Source organism: Bufo gargarizans, chromosome 6 (assembly GCF_014858855.1).
Source record: "Bufo gargarizans isolate SCDJY-AF-19 chromosome 6, ASM1485885v1, whole genome shotgun sequence".
In the NCBI taxonomy this organism is placed as follows: Eukaryota; Metazoa; Chordata; class Amphibia; order Anura; family Bufonidae; genus Bufo; species Bufo gargarizans.
Genome location: NC_058085.1, coordinates 126692971 through 126708777, shown reverse-complemented (window position 1 = coordinate 126708777; position 15807 = coordinate 126692971). Strand labels below are relative to the sequence as shown.

Here is a 15807-nt window from a genome sequence, read left to right as displayed (position 1 = left end):
TGGTAGTCAAATGACGAACGTAATAAAGAAAAAAGAAGGGTCAATTTTACTGTAAAATTCAACCACTGGTTTTAATAGTCGAAAATTTCATAGCAAAAATACAATTTATGTCCTGTTGTAAAGGATAACACTGGGGTGTTGTAGATGTGGTTTGGGGGCTGAACCACTATATCAATGGGATTCAGGAATTCTTTAAAATATGAAAAATGCAATAGAAAACAAAAAACCTAATAATACATACAGTCTGTTGCCTTAGCAATTACATGGAGTCTCTTCCCCATCTGATCTGTCCTTGAGATCAGGACAATAACCACAGTTGTGGATTGTATTGTGCAGAAGAGCCTGTAACCCCCATTATCTGCAACGGGTCACAGTCGCCCCTGGCTGGAATAGGGTTCCAAAAAGTTGCAGTCCACACCAGCATGCTTGCAGTGCACAAAGGACCCAGATGGGGATGGTAGGACTGTCATCTCCCCTGACTTTTTAAGCACAGTGCCTCCTATAATTCTTCATGAACATTCTCTGCTTCCTCTTCAGTCTTCAGTTTCAGTTCTTCCGCAGTGATTTTGTCATCCTTGTTTCGGTCCTGATTTACAAACATTTCAGAGATGGAGTTTTCACGGTCTACACCAGGAAGGAACCGGCCTTTTCCTTCTTCCACCTGAGCTTTCAAGAATGTGGAAAACTGGAAATATAAAATGATTAGACTAAATGGTTTATTCTGCGTAATTACATTTTAACAAAAAGAGGCTTCATTATGTTTAGAAAAAACAACAACAAAAAAAAAACTTTACAGTAGTGGTATTGCTGCATCTGTACTATAACATTATTGAGTCATTTAACTTGCATGGCTAAGGCTGTTTTTTTGGTTCATAAAGTAATTAAAACTTTATACGTACACCCCTACAGCTGCACTGATGGAAAAATGAAAAAAATTACTCCATTCCAAAGGCCCAAAATAGGCCGGTCCTAAGGGATTAAAGGGAAATGCAAACTGCAGTAGGAAGCGGCAGTTTCCTACTGAAACTGTTCATTAGAACTAAACTGTCGTTAAGAGTTACCAGGTGACACATCAGGGCCACAGCAAGAGACGAACTATAAAGATAAGTGACATTAACTCACCTCCTCCAGCGGAACCTCTCCATTTTTATCTAAGTCCATTGCTTCAAATAGATTCTCAGGAGTATCTCCAAGCCAGATAAACAGATACCCATCTGGGATGCCTTCTTCTCTATGGAGCAGCTCTATGTCGAATCTTATCACAGCACTTGCAGGTACTCCACGAGCTACGGTAACAAGACAAAGGTTTCAATCAGCAAGTCGAGAGACCATATTATGTGATTCACCAGGGGACAGATAAAGATTCTTTCTTTTCTCAGTCATTGGTGCTTATCCCCGATGTATTAGGCTGCCTGTAAAGGCAGGGTCTATCCACATCATATTCCATTTACATGACAACTTGAGTAATTGTGTAAATCCCTTGTAATTAGCTTACCAATCTAATGTACATAGGGGTAACTCAAGAACCACCCAATGGCAGGCATTAGCGTAAATCTTGGTCACAACATGCTCCTGGGAAATGGAGCCAGACTTGTTTTTTTTTTCTGGCACAACAGTGCCTGGAATTACTTGAGTAAACAAAGTACAAATTTGGAGAGCTATACTCTTAACCAAAGGGAAGGGCAGAATTATCTACAATTTACTGCTCAGGCACTGGAACTTCTAACACCATGGTCCAGCAGGATGTGTTGTCATGTATGCAAAGGAGGAGAAATATTCCTGAAACATCTCAAACTGTTTGGCCAGCAGGGCATTCTACATGGTGCCCATCTTCCCTCACGATGTAATTAACCACAAGTAACAATATCCTGTTCAACAAGACTTGTTTCACTGTCTCTGGTAAAACACACTGTGTTAGAAGTCAGCAGACTGGCGCTGGAAACATCTGGTTTTAAGATTTTGAGTAATAAGCCAAGAAACAGTATGTTGTCATCAGAAGAACTGGTCTTTGACCAGCTTACAAGTAGAGCACTTATTCCTTCATAGATCTGTTCGGACACTAGTCATTCTGTTTAGATGCCTGTAGGGATAGCCAACAGGTTGTTGGTTCCAAATAAAGTTATTTCACGTTTCTACCCATCTAAAGTGGCACAGTAAGGACTAATATGGATGTGGTGACTCCTTCCAACTGTGTTGAAAGTGTCAACCGAAGCATCCAAGGACTAAATGGGCAATATGATTGTGACTGTCATATAAAATAGGATTAGGTGTAAGGATATGCATGGAAGCCTTTGTGATTTACAATACAATGATGAGATTAAAATCTAAATCTAATTTCAACAGGTCAAGTATTGTAAAATCTTCTTGCCATGTATGTTGAGTTGCTGCCAGATATAGATATGTGTTGTGTGAGGGACAATCTCAGTGGGGCACCTATCAATTTTCCACCTCCTCAGCCTGTTTCAAGATTTATTAAATATTCCAGAGACTATTCACCTCCGCTTTCTCCATGTGCCAGGTGGGGAGGCACAATGACCGTCCTCCTCTCTCCTACACACATTCCAGTTAGACCGATATCAAGACCATCGATAACTTTGTTCATGCCAAGGGAGATCTGCTGTGGATTTTCATAGTTGTTTCTGAAAGACAATTGAATAAGATTCACCTTTTCCATTAGCCTTAGTTCACGACAGAGGGGGCTATGATGAGACCTAAACATGTGCTTTGTTTACACTAACACTGTTTCTTAAGAAAACATTATTTAGGCTGCGTTATTGGTTTTCAGTTTCAAAGAGTACCCACAGTGTATGTAAACAGGTCACAGAAACTTGTCAGAAAATTATATTTGTGGATGTCGTGTCTAGGTCCGGAGATCCCAACCAATCGCAGTGAGGAAGAAGTTCTTGGCTAAAAAATTTTCCCCTTTGGCTTACATCAACATTTTTTTGACTGTCCTCAGAGGTGAAGTTGGTTGTGTGTGTGTGTGTGTGTGTGTGTGTGTGTGTGTGTGTGTGTGTGTATATGTATATATATATATATATATATATATATATATATATATATATATATACACACACACACACACAGTACAGCAATACAACACTACACTAGCAAATTACACAATACACAGTTCCAATTCCACCCCAAATGTACCTAAATAATACACTTACATGCACACATATATTTAGCAGCAACCGAACCACCTGACTCTATACGCTGTCCCTATCAATACCAGCAATGCACACTGCAGGGGTTAAAACCAATACCAGCAATGCACCAGGGTTCATGGTGGCACTGAAAGGGTTAACACAGATGCAGTACCGGGGTACAGCAGGGGTTATTACACTAGGAGTGTTTGGTGACAGGCAGCAGGGGTAGGAAAGGGTTGAGGGGAATTATTGCAGGGGCTGCTGGGCAGTGAGATCAGGGGTTATGCTGGGGTACAGGGCATTTGATACATATGAAAATTAACCTGAGATGAGTCCTGTACGTGAGATGAGTCCAGCGTGAAGGAGCCCAGCACCGCCCAGCATCCTCCGAATCTCCTCTTTGCTCCCCAACGTCAGAAAGCTAGAGTGCCGTAATCTCGCAATGCGCAAGCTAGCGCATGCGCAGTGTCGTCATAGTGTTCCTTCCCTGTGCTGGCATCAGCCTCAGGGAACGAACTGTGCATGTGCTAGCTCGCTCATCACAAGATTACGGCGCTCTAGCTTTCTGACGTCAGGGAGCAAGGAGCAGAATATGAGGATGCGGGGCGGTGCTGGGCTCCTTCACACTGGACTCATCTCAGGGACAGGACTCATTTCAGGTTAATTTTGATATGTATCAAACCGATTTTTTTACACAATAAAAGCACACAGAGCTATGGGGACTGGGTATTGCGGATGTGCTAGCTGCCATCTAGCAACCCATGTCCTCGGCTCTATACACAAAATCCCGGTGACAGGTTCCCTTTAAGGAGGAGGCAGGGCAGGGAAAGCAATACTTAGCCATTCCAGGGTTCAGGGGCTGCCTGCGGTTTCCCTCCCCCCCCCCCCCCCCCTATCCCTGTCTGGGGGTGGTGGGGTCATCTGCCTCCCTCCTACTCCTGAGCGCTGGCTGCGCTCTTCCTCTAACACAGCGCCGCCTGCCTCCTTAGCTATTCTGTCTCCCAGCTCTGACTGCGCTTTCTTCCTGGAGGGGGGAGCAGGTCTTGTCTGAGCGCTGCCTTCGCTCTTCTGGGAGGTGGGTTGGGATTCACTCAATTGGAGCGCAGTGCCGCTGGGGTATTTAAACCCTGCGGTGCTTGCTCCCGCGCTGCAGGCGTGCGCATGCATGCCTGCTGAAAAGGACTTGTGGGCTGGTGCAGCGAAATGATGTCCCCGCACCAGCCTGCGCATCTAAGGACCACTTCCAGGCGGGGATCTCTGTGAAGCCCCTGCATATCCCAGGTGCTGTAATTACCGCCCCAGGGATATGCAACAAACAGAGGGAGGGGAACTTTTGTTCCCCTCTCTCTGTTATGTTAACCATCTCCAGCCCTGCTGGGGATGTTTAACAAAAGGCAGCAGAATCTATTGATCCCTTGCCTTTTGAAGTCACCAGAGACTGGACATAATTGTCCAGCCATCTCCACCTCCTGCAGGAACGCGGGAGGGGAGGGGGGGGGGAGCAGTGACTGGGGGACATTACTGGCCACATTTAAGCATATATCTATATAGATGCTTGGGGCACATCTATATACTCAATATAAACCTGGGGCATAAATGGGCAGCTATAAGCCCACACACATACATGCTGACAAAGGGACATACATACATCTCTCTGTGTGTATTATATATATACACACATACCACCTGGATAGGCCCATGTACTGGGCTCACACTGTTAATATATATGCATATATAAGTAGGCATATATATTTAAATCTAACACTTCCCTCTACACACAACTCAGGAGGCAGTTGAAGGATGAAACTGAGCATGTGCGGACATCTCAGTGAGCAGGTCAAAGAAATAAGAAAGAAAAAAAAACAGCAGGTGGCGCTATACAGATACATTTTATTGAATAACTCTGGCTATGCTAAATTTTTAATTATACACAATTACAAAAGTATTCAGATCCGGGTGCTGGTTTGAAAACTGTAGAAAATTATTTGTGGGACAACCCCTTTAAAGCAGGATGTTCAAGACCACAATGATAACTTTCATGTACAACTATGTGGATAAAGATACTTACGATGAGAAGAGCAGGGTTCCATCCAAGAGGGAACAGTTGTAGTGATACAGGATGAATTCGCCCTTTTTAGAGGTAACATTACACACTTCTGGCTTGTACGTCACCTCTATATCAACTGAGTCTTTGGGATTGTGGAAGTCAATCACATGGACATCAAAGATCAATACAGCAGATCCAGGAATACTGTTACCTATTCGTGGTAAATAAAGTTCATATAATTAGAAATGATATACAGCTGTCAAATGATTGGTGGTCTGAAAAATAGTGCTCAATGTACTGCGCTGCACGTAAAGCAATGCCTGGGGTTTTAGGCATTTATTTAGTAGAAGTGTTCATTGGGTCCTGGTTAGAGGCACTTACCTGCTCCTTTTTCTCCATACCCAAGATGAGGTGGGATAATGATTCTTCTCCTTTCTCCTATACAAACGCCTTGAAGACCAGCATCCATACCCGGAATAATGTAAGACATTCCAATATATGTGTTGTATGTGTTATTTCTGGAGTAGCTGCAGAGAAGGTCATAAAAGATATGTTAAGATTAATAATAATTTAAATAATCTTACACACCTCTTGGTGGTTATTGGGGGAACATCAGAGAGCCAACAGTCTACTGAGGTCTTCTCATCAGCAAGCCTCCCTTGTTACTGGAGCTCAATATAGGTAGAACAGGACTGGACTCCATTTAAACCCACAGACCATAGGGGTACATGTGTGCTATACATGGTATTCTGCAGAAAGCTGTTACGTTACGTTAATGCACTTGGTGTGCATTCAAGAAGGTAGCTTGCATGGTCTTCAGTGCTGAAAGTAAGTCATCCAAGACAACCATTGCAGTTTTGGTTCCTCATCCTGAGGAAGAACTGTTTATTATAGGCAACTTACTGACCTGGAATCGAACAACACTCCATCCATGAGGGTGCCATTGTAGTGATAACGGACATAGTCTCCTGTAACAGCCCTGCGCTTGCAGGTTGGGGGGATGACTTGGTTCTCCACTGTAATCCCATCTTTGGGGTTGTGAAAGTCTATCAGAAAAACATGGAACACCAGAGAAGATTGTGGAGGGATGATTGTTCCTATAGAGAAAGACAAACGAGTTACATATGGAAGTATTTCATTAGAAGGCACTCTCTAATATATTATTAAGGGATTAACCCCGGTGTTCTCCTTTGTAATATGGATGTTGTCTAATTTCTTAATGTAGCCTTATAGCACTCAGAGCATTGTCTTCCTGATACAGAGCTTCACATACCCTACATAGCCAAAGATTTAGGAGATGACATACTAGTGGCCTACAGGCACCACTAGAGAAAGCATGAGAGCTTCCTGCATACCATCTTATCACTGAGTCCAATGTATTAAAGGTTCATTCCCATCTCAGCCATTCATGACTTTGATCGGAATACCTGTAATATGCGGCAGCAGGAGTGGCCAGAGTTACGGATACAGCTAAATGGCCTGTGCTACACTGTTTTTGTAAAAGTGAAGAGGAGCAACTGAAACGGCATAGCACAATCCGTTTGGCTTTGGACACCATTGCTACTGTATAAGACAAATATTCCATTCTCAGCCACAAATGGCAGAGATAGGAATACCCCTTTAAAGGGGTTGTCCGGGTTCAGAGCTGAACCCGGACACACCCCCATTTTCCCCAGGCAGCCACCCTAACATGAGCATCTCGTGCTCTGATGCTCTCCCTTGCCCTGCAGTTTATAGCCCAGGGCAAGGACTGTTTGTTTATATTTTTCACACCTCTAGGCGGAGGCTTCCACCTAACAGTGTTGTCAGTGACATCAGCGGCCCTAGGCGTTTTGCAGACTAGGGCTGCTCTAAAGCCTGCCCATTAGTGCCGGTGACGTTAGCGGGCTCACTGCTAAGCAGAAAGCCTCCTCCTAGCTTTACCCAAGGAGAAGCCCAGTGCATCACTAGATCTCCCAAACAAGCCTTTACCCTGCACGGTTCAGAGGGGCTGCCTGGGTGAAAATGGGGATATGTCCAGGTTCAGCTCTTAACCCGGACAACCCCTTTAACATTAAGCAGTGAACAGCTAAGCTCCCTCTTATAGTGGCTGCAGTCAGCATGTTGGGTTACATTTATGGCTATGACAGGAATTTGGAGATGTCCCCTATACATATATATTAAGAAATTAATCAGCACAGAATTCTGAATCTGTTAAGATAAAAGGGTGGACATTGTTTTTATGGAAATTAGTGAGACTATTCACAATACTTACCATATCCCTTTTCTCCATAGGCTAAAAATGGTGGCACAATAATCTTCCTCCACTCTCCAGCACACATGCCTAATAGACCTTGATCCATGCCTTTAATTAGCCATCCTGACCCCACATAGGTATTATATGAGCTTGAACGACTATAGCTGTAGGGAAAGTTCAGATATATTGCTTTACAACATGAACAACTTCCAGATGCATAGTCAAAACTCAATTTATATCATAATAAATGTAAGTGCATTAAAGACAGACTTTACAATACATTAGACAATATATTTTTGTTAAAAAGGTCCACTGATATTAACCTGATCGGGGGTGGACACCTCTTGATCTGTGGTGGGACCAAGGTGATGCCACCACAGGCAAATATAATTCCTTGTTTACTTGTTGTATGCATGCTTGTGCCCATAAAACTGTTGCCCTTCATATCTGTTCTCCAAGCACAATGAGACCTAAATCAGTTCTTCATTCTAAATACAGAACTTATAAAAAGCACTATAAATCTGTGAATATGACTTGGGCTAGGCTAGAAATAGGCCTTCCTCTATAAAGGTTGTCAGCTCTGTCTATAACCTCATCTTTAGTCCATACTGGTTGTCTCCATGTTGTGGTTCTTCAGCTTTTATGAGACTAGAACTTCCAGAATGGTCTAACAAGCCATAAACTATACTCTATAACATCTTCAGATATAAAAACTGTGTACACTGATGGACTATAAAAATAAATGAATGCTCTAAAGCAGATTGTTACCTTGAGTCAAAGTATGTCCCATCCAAAAGCGTACCATTATAATGGTATCTCACAAAGTCAGAATTCTGTACGGTTCTGTTACATTGGCTGGGCTTTTCTAGAGTTGTGATCTGCACGTCATCTTTCTTATTCCACACGTCCACCAGGATGATGTCGAAGTAGAGAGTAGCATCGGCAGGGATCATCCCGGCTGAGAAAGATCAAATAACGAGTTGGAAACCTAGATCCGTCATATCAGAGTAGTGGTCAGCACAACCACACAGCGGCATACTAGAGAACATCAGTGTCACTTACGAACTCCTATGCTGCCATATCCCAGGTGTGGAGGTACGATCAGCTTCCGTCTCTCGTTCACGCACATACCCAGAATCCCTCTGTCCAAACCAGTGATCAGACGACCTATTCCCACAAATCCCGCTACTGCATTTCCTCTGTCATAACTGCAAAAAGTGTAAAGAGACAATAAAGAATGTGTTAAAGGGCAGGTTCACTTTAAAAATGTCATAAACAGCTGGTGAAAGTGAAAAGAAATACACTTGTAATACATATTCATTTTTTTAATTAGTTTATCTAGGAGAAGATATAGGGGGGAAATCCATTAGTTGTTTTCTGGTTATGTAGTTTGTGTAGTCTGGACCGCCCCTCTATTTCCTTGTAACCGGCTCTGAGGGGGCAGCCCAGACCACATAGCCAGACAGCAACCAATGGGTTTCTCTCCTGCAACATTCTCCAGTTTTGACAGGCAGATAGCTCTGTGGCAACCAACTGATTCAGCACCATCTGTCCCTGTAAAAGTGATCACACCGCAGCCGGGAAGAGAAAACATGAAAAAAGTCCTACAAAGTCAGCGATGTGTGCTGCCCCTGCCAAGGTTTCTGGTAGTAGGTGCCAATGTACAAAGCTACACACAGCAGCCATCAATATATTGCTGTATGTAGCTTCTTGTTAACACTGGGCACATGAGGTAGGAGTACAAAGAGAAGAGCACTGCTGTGACTGCCTACTGAGGTAGGAGGAGCGGCCCTGGTGTGACTACTGGCAAAGTGGTAAGTACAATTGGTTTTCTACTACTAGCAGGGCACTACTTTCTACTACTAGCAGGGCACTACTTTCTACTACTAGCAGGGCACTGCTGTGACTACCATGGATCTCTAATTTACAGAAACTGCTCCTTAAATGGGTTGTCTCACTTCAGTAAGTGGCATTTATCATGTAGAGAAAGTTACTACAAGGCACTTACTAATGTATTGTGATTATCCATATTGCTTCCTTTGCTGGCTGGATTCATTTTTTCATCACATTATATACTGCCCGTTTCCATGGTTACAGACCACCTGCAATTCATCAGTGGTGGCCGTGCTTGCACAATATAGGAAAAAGCACTGGCCTATGTGCACTCCCATGGTCCCAGCCACCAAAGAGGCTGACTCTTTTTCCTATAGTGTGCAAGCATGACCACCACTGATGAACTGCATGGTGGTCGTAACCATGGAAAACAGCAGTGTATAATGTGATGGAAAAATTAATCCAGCCAGCAAAGGAAGCAATATGGATAATAATACATTAGTAATTGCCTTGTATTAACTATCTCTACATGATAAATACCACTTACTGAAGTGAGACAACCCCTTTAGGGTACTTTCACACTAGCGTTAAAGTTTTACGGTATTGAGTTCCGTCCTAGGGGCTCATTACCGGGGGAAAAAAACGCATCAGTTTTATCCCAATGCATTCTGAATGGAAAGCAATCCGTTCAGTATGCATCAGGATGTCTTCAGTTCTGTCCCTTTTACGGTATTTGGCCGGCTGCGTTTTTTTCTCAGGCCAAAATTCCTGAACACTTGCCTGATTGCCGGATCCCGCATTAATTTCCATTGAAATGTATTAATGCCGTATCCGGTACCAAGTGTTCTGGAAAACCGGATCTGGTTTCCCGGTCAGCGCATGCGCAGACCTTTAAAAATGTCAAAAAAATAAATACTGGATCCGTTTTTCCAGATGACACCGGAGAGACGGATCCGGTATTTTAATGCATTCGTCAGACGGATCCTCATCCGGATCTGGAAACAAATGGCATTTGCTTGCGCACAGATTTCCGGATCAGTCTTACAAATGCATTCAAATACCGTTGCCAGAACTGCAGCCGGATTCCTCTAACGCAAGTGTAAAAGTTCCCTTAAACATGCTTTGTGGGCACAAACCTATGAGGTATTTGGCTGGTTTCTAAATTGTTATCTAAATCTAGACCAGGCGAGATATATCAGGACTATGTAACTTTATGGTACCCCAGGTTACAGTCATGCAGATTACCGTGGATTGTGGGAATCTGTCAGCAGAAAATTACCTACGTTTTTATGAATGTAATTTTTGGGGTATTTTTTTAGTTTTCAGGATACTTTCTATGTATAAAAAAAGGCCTTTAGTTTTCACAAGAACCACTGAGCCTAATAATAGGCTGATACATCCTGTTCTGTACAGACCGCTTTCCAGGAGTCATGTCATTATCGTCACAGATAGGAATAAAATAAAACCGATAACACCAATGTATAGATAACACACAATCCACTGATCACAGTAGATGATGATCATTGCTTATCCCCTCCCCCTCCCTGTACAATGAGCTTTGCACAGAGCATGTCCACAACATCCTCCAATAGAAGTAAATGAGTTATGTCCAGACTACCGGTTCCTATGTCCATGTGGGTGCAGTAAAGCATAGCTCTTCAATTCTGTGAACAGCAGCTTGGGCAAGATCGACACCCTCATAATCATGTGCAAAAAATTGAATAAATAGAAAAATAATATTTATCAGTATCCGGTATTAATTACTAAACATATATAAATGATATACTGTAATTCCTTTGACTATGGTCAACTTTATCGACTTCATTCCTTGCCATTTAAACTATGGCCCTCACCACATTAACTCTCTTGTAGAGACCTGCATTCACCCATCATTTACATTGACTCCTACTGCCCCCAATCCTCCCGCCTCATTTCAGATTTCTGCTTGGGGATACTTGTGGCTGGAGGTCAGAGAAGAGGTTATCAGACTGCATTCCCCCTCTGGCAGAAATTCTCTAATGATAATGAAATCATTACTTGTAGGCTGTACAGTTCTGGACATGTTCCGATGATGAGACGGTGTATGAAAGAATCAGGTTTTTACACGTTCACCACTCCTCAGTCATTCCAAGACATTCTTGGTGAAGTGTAGGTCCTAGTGTAATATCAATATGAAACAAGTATGAATGACCAGGTGGGGTTCTAAAGAAAGGGTGGTTTCAGACATCCATCAGGAACATGGTTTAGTACTACTCTTCCATTTGGTATGCGAGTGTTCCTGGGTGGGTCGAGGGGGTGGCTTATATGATCCGCAAATGCGGATTCAAATGTTGGGAGATAGTTGCATACTTTTAATTGCACATAATCTTTCTAAGATTGATTACATCATAGAATCTTGGATGCCTACAATTTCTAGGTTATAGGCAGGGGTAGACTGAACAATCTTACATTTTAAAAAAGGTCAAGGATCTATGACCACTTATTTAACACTCCAGGAAAAATCCCCCTTGTGCTGCCAGAGGATTCGCCTAATTTATGACATGGCGGCCGCCTCGTAATAAATTAGGCGCAACTCCGGCAGTCCATCAGCTTGGAGTACAAACTACGCCTGCCCTTGACTGGAGTAGTTTTTACTACTCCTTTATGCTTGTAAATTTGCCGGAATCTAAGTCCCGGCCCCCGCCAAGCACTCATCACTCTCAAGTGGCAAGGACAGTCTAAAAATGCCCGAACGACAAAATATTGTCGCATGGATGTTTTTTAAAATCACAAAAAGGGGTTGTTCAACTATTTTTACACCAAAAACTGCCGTAAATATGTTTGTAAATGACCCCCTATATGCACAATTTATCTACATATTAGCTGCATCCAGTTGTAGGTCCTTGCCAGATTGTTAAAATCTCTCTCATGGATATATCACGATCCACAAAAGATGGCTAACAACCAAAATGGTCACCAACGCAGCTACACATAAAAGTGACTTGTTAACACTACCACACCCTAGCTGGAGGTCCTAATGCTTGCGAACAACCCAACATTGCTTGGTTGACCCCCACCCCCTCCCCTTCCCCCCCATCTCCTTTCCAGGATCCTTGGTAGAATCCATGATACTGCTGTTAACATTGTAGGGTCTATGGAGAAGGGACCCCTGCTGTAAATCCCACCCATTAAAATAAGAGATGCAGACAATCTGGACATGGCTTCCCCTCTTCAGGAGTACTATAGCAGCCACATGGGCTTGAATTGAGAAGTCACCCAGGTTCCCTTGCATTCTGAATGGCAAAACGACCTAATTTTGAGGCAGTGGAGGGGGGAAGAGGGAATACAACCCTAGAGAGGACAAGCTCCTTCAATTGGTGCAGTATACATGCTCCTATGGTTGAATAATAATTTGGCATCTGATGGAAAATGGCAGGGTTGTTGGAAATTGGCATGTCAAGGGACAGGAGGGACTTCTATGGTGGTTGTACAAAGCCATCTTACGCCTGTGTGATTAAGGCCTTAGGATTCTGGAAGATAGAATTAAATAATTGCGCCGGTAGTGCTAGAATTTTCGACAAGAGATGATCCAAGAATTAAAATTACTGTTAATTTGTGGTGGTAATGCTCATTTGTATTATACGCAGTAGCTGCGTGGAGCATCATACAAACCACCATATCTCATGTAAGGGGACATCTACAGGCAGCCAGCTGCAGGCAGTGCTTGGCTCAGCCACGTCTACAAATAGAAGCCTGAATCCCACCCACCACACAAGCACTCCTCCCTAAATCCATTTACACAGCGGCAGCATCTGCTAGGCCCAGCCATCTAGTAACAGTACACTGTGCTGTAGAGGTGGGCTGGTGGGTGCAACAACTGGAACAAAGACAATGAAACATTTACTAGTACTCCATCCTTCAAATATAGAGCTCCGTGGTGTGCTGCAGGATATAGCTTCCTCCATAAGGAACTAGAAACTATCCAAACATGCAAATAAGAGGTCCAAAATGAGCTGACAATCTCTCCCCCGACCATAAGAACGATCTGGTATCATGATGTGCATCTCATAATTCCAAGATGTTTCCAATGCAAACTTTCTAAAACTGAATTTGTGCATTGTCCTTCATGGGTGTTCCTATAAAGGGTCTTATTTGCACAAGCAATGCGTTTTTACACCACTCACTCCACCTTTGAAAGGTCGGAGGGTAATTCGGTGTGGTTAGCCTATCAGGCTGATTTAGACCAAATTTATCTACGTGTGACTTGGAAAAAACTCAGAAAATTTGTTGCAGTTGTATAGGAGTGGCAAAGCAAGTGGAGTAAAATCTCATGACAGAGCTGTTAGATTTGAGGATGCATCAAATTTATCAAACATCATGTGGCATTTGATAAATTTGCCACAAATTATGGCAACACAGACTCCTGCAAAACGGTCTTTAAATATACCCCTCATGATAAACATGTAGATGAGGGACAATCATTTTTAGCATGGCAGAACAGATTTCCGTCACGTTTGGTTACTATAGAGATGAGGTCCATCACTCTGAACGTCATCTCTATGGTTGTCTCATTACAGATAGTAAGTAATGCCATATTGGAATGTCCAACTGCTCTGACCCCCAATAATCATGGCAGTGGTTCTAGGAGTGGGCTAGGCCACTTGAGGTCCTGCTGGTTCTTCTGCTTGGCTTTTTTTTTTTTTAAGATCCCCCTCCCCCGCAAAAAAAAAAATCTGCATAGCCATCACCTTCCTGCCACATGCTAGTGAGTGTTGGGGCTCAACATAACTGCCCCCTCCCCCCTTCCCCACAATGAATGGCACGGAGATATTACATCAATATCTAGAGATAGACAATCCATTTAAATGTTATAGACTCAGGAATCAGCAACCTTCTGCACTCCAGGTGTGGTGAAACTACAACTCCCAGCATGCACACTTGCTTGGCTGTTCTCAGAACTCCCATAGAAATGGATCGAGCATGCTGGGAGTTGTAGTTTCACAACGCCTGGAGTGCCAGGGCTTGCTGACCCCTTTTATAGTCCCTACAAATTCTTCTAACCTCTTTCTTATTCTAACGCTTCCATATTTATAGAGAAATGTGTGCAGGAAATGGTCGCCTCCATCCCAAATCCCAAAAGCAGAGTCTAATGTTGTTCCTTCACATAAAACATACCTATGGAGAGAATTATCCTGCCTTTTATAATACAGTAAGGGTAAGTCTACTACTTTTGCCTATTCTAATAACATTATCATTGGTCTTACACCACTAAAACATCTAATGAAGGTTCTAAAGTCACCACAAAGGCTTGCCAGATGTGGATCTCCTCCACCACTGGCCTCCTGTTTTTATAAGCATATATAAGATGGTTCAGTACTGTACCTGGCATCAAACTTCACTCCGTCTTTAAGAGTCCCGTTGTAATGGTATCTTACAAAGTCTCCCATCTGAACTTCCCTGGGACATGTCTTGGGAATGTCGTAGCGGTCTATTACAACATCTTCCAAAGGTCCAGATTCTGAAGAGACGCACAAGATTAGGAACTGTAGCCACAAAACTAGGCTATTGAAAATCATATTTGCAGGAGGTTCTCTGGCCTTGCAGACTGTCACTGCTGCCTGTGCTTTCTCTCTACTGTTCCTTCATTGACTGCCAAGTCTCTGGTTATAAAGGAATTTTTGTTAACGTGGAAAGCGGGGCTTCAGGCTGGATATTTAGTTGGCTGGGGATATTTGAGCCGGGGGAGGAGACTGAACTTCCCAGAGAGAAGAGAGGAGGCAGAATTCTCTTCTATGCCCTGTCCTAAAAACTTACACTTATCACATGAAGTTAAAATGACTGTTCCTATATAAAAAGGTCCGCAACACTAGAGGAACAGGCTACATAATAAGGGAATAGAGAAAAAGTGGAACTCGTCCAAATATAGGAGTGGCGGAGTGCAAGCTTCAGGGTCCTAGTGGAGATTCTATCAAAGACTACAAGTAGCTGAGTGGAAGGCAGCCATTGTGAAACTACAACTCCCAGCATGTTGTGGAAGATGTAGCTTCAGGCAGGTTGCAGATGGCTGGTGAGACTTTACAGTTGAGTTGACAACTACAAGTCACAGCATCACCTACAGCACCATTGATGCTTTTAAAGAGGACCTTTCACCATGATACATGTAGGAAATAATTATATTACCTTACAGTGTGCCCCCTAGTGATGTCTTTCCGTTATTTTAATTTTTTTCAAAGGACCCCCCCCTTTTCGTCCGCTGTGGTCCCCGTTTGCTAATGAGGCGATTCGGTTCAACTAGGCGGGGACTTGAATTTGTCCTGGGCGCAGTTATCTTCTCCCTGGCTGCGAGCACATCCAATCAGAGGGTCTCGTAAAAGCCAGGGAGAAGGAGCACAAGTTCTCGCGAGATTCGCTTTTACACATCCCGAGCCGTGAGCCATCTTGGAGTCCCCGGCGGATGCTGCCGCCTATGCCGCCGCCGCTGCAATGCTCTCCACCGGGGATTCCAAGATGGCGCACGGCTCGGGATGTATAAAAGCTCAAGTTATCGCGAATCTCGAGAGAAC

General features: G+C 43.3%; 1 protein-coding gene across 1 annotated transcript; it reads right to left on the bottom strand.

The window, feature by feature from the left end:
* Window positions 1-44: 44 nt before the first annotated feature.
* On the bottom strand, window positions 45-15079 carry FKBP10 (FKBP prolyl isomerase 10). The gene is made up of 10 exons (XM_044299664.1): window positions 14627-15079; window positions 8495-8640; window positions 8201-8390; window positions 7451-7596; window positions 6104-6293; window positions 5578-5723; window positions 5218-5407; window positions 2497-2639; window positions 1123-1286; window positions 45-685 (listed from the first exon to the last, which is right to left on the bottom strand). Exons 1-10 carry the CDS (start codon window positions 14818-14820, stop codon window positions 500-502), a joined length of 1695 nt encoding a protein of 564 aa, XP_044155599.1. The 5' UTR covers window positions 14821-15079; the 3' UTR covers window positions 45-499.
* Window positions 15080-15807: the final 728 nt, after the last annotated feature.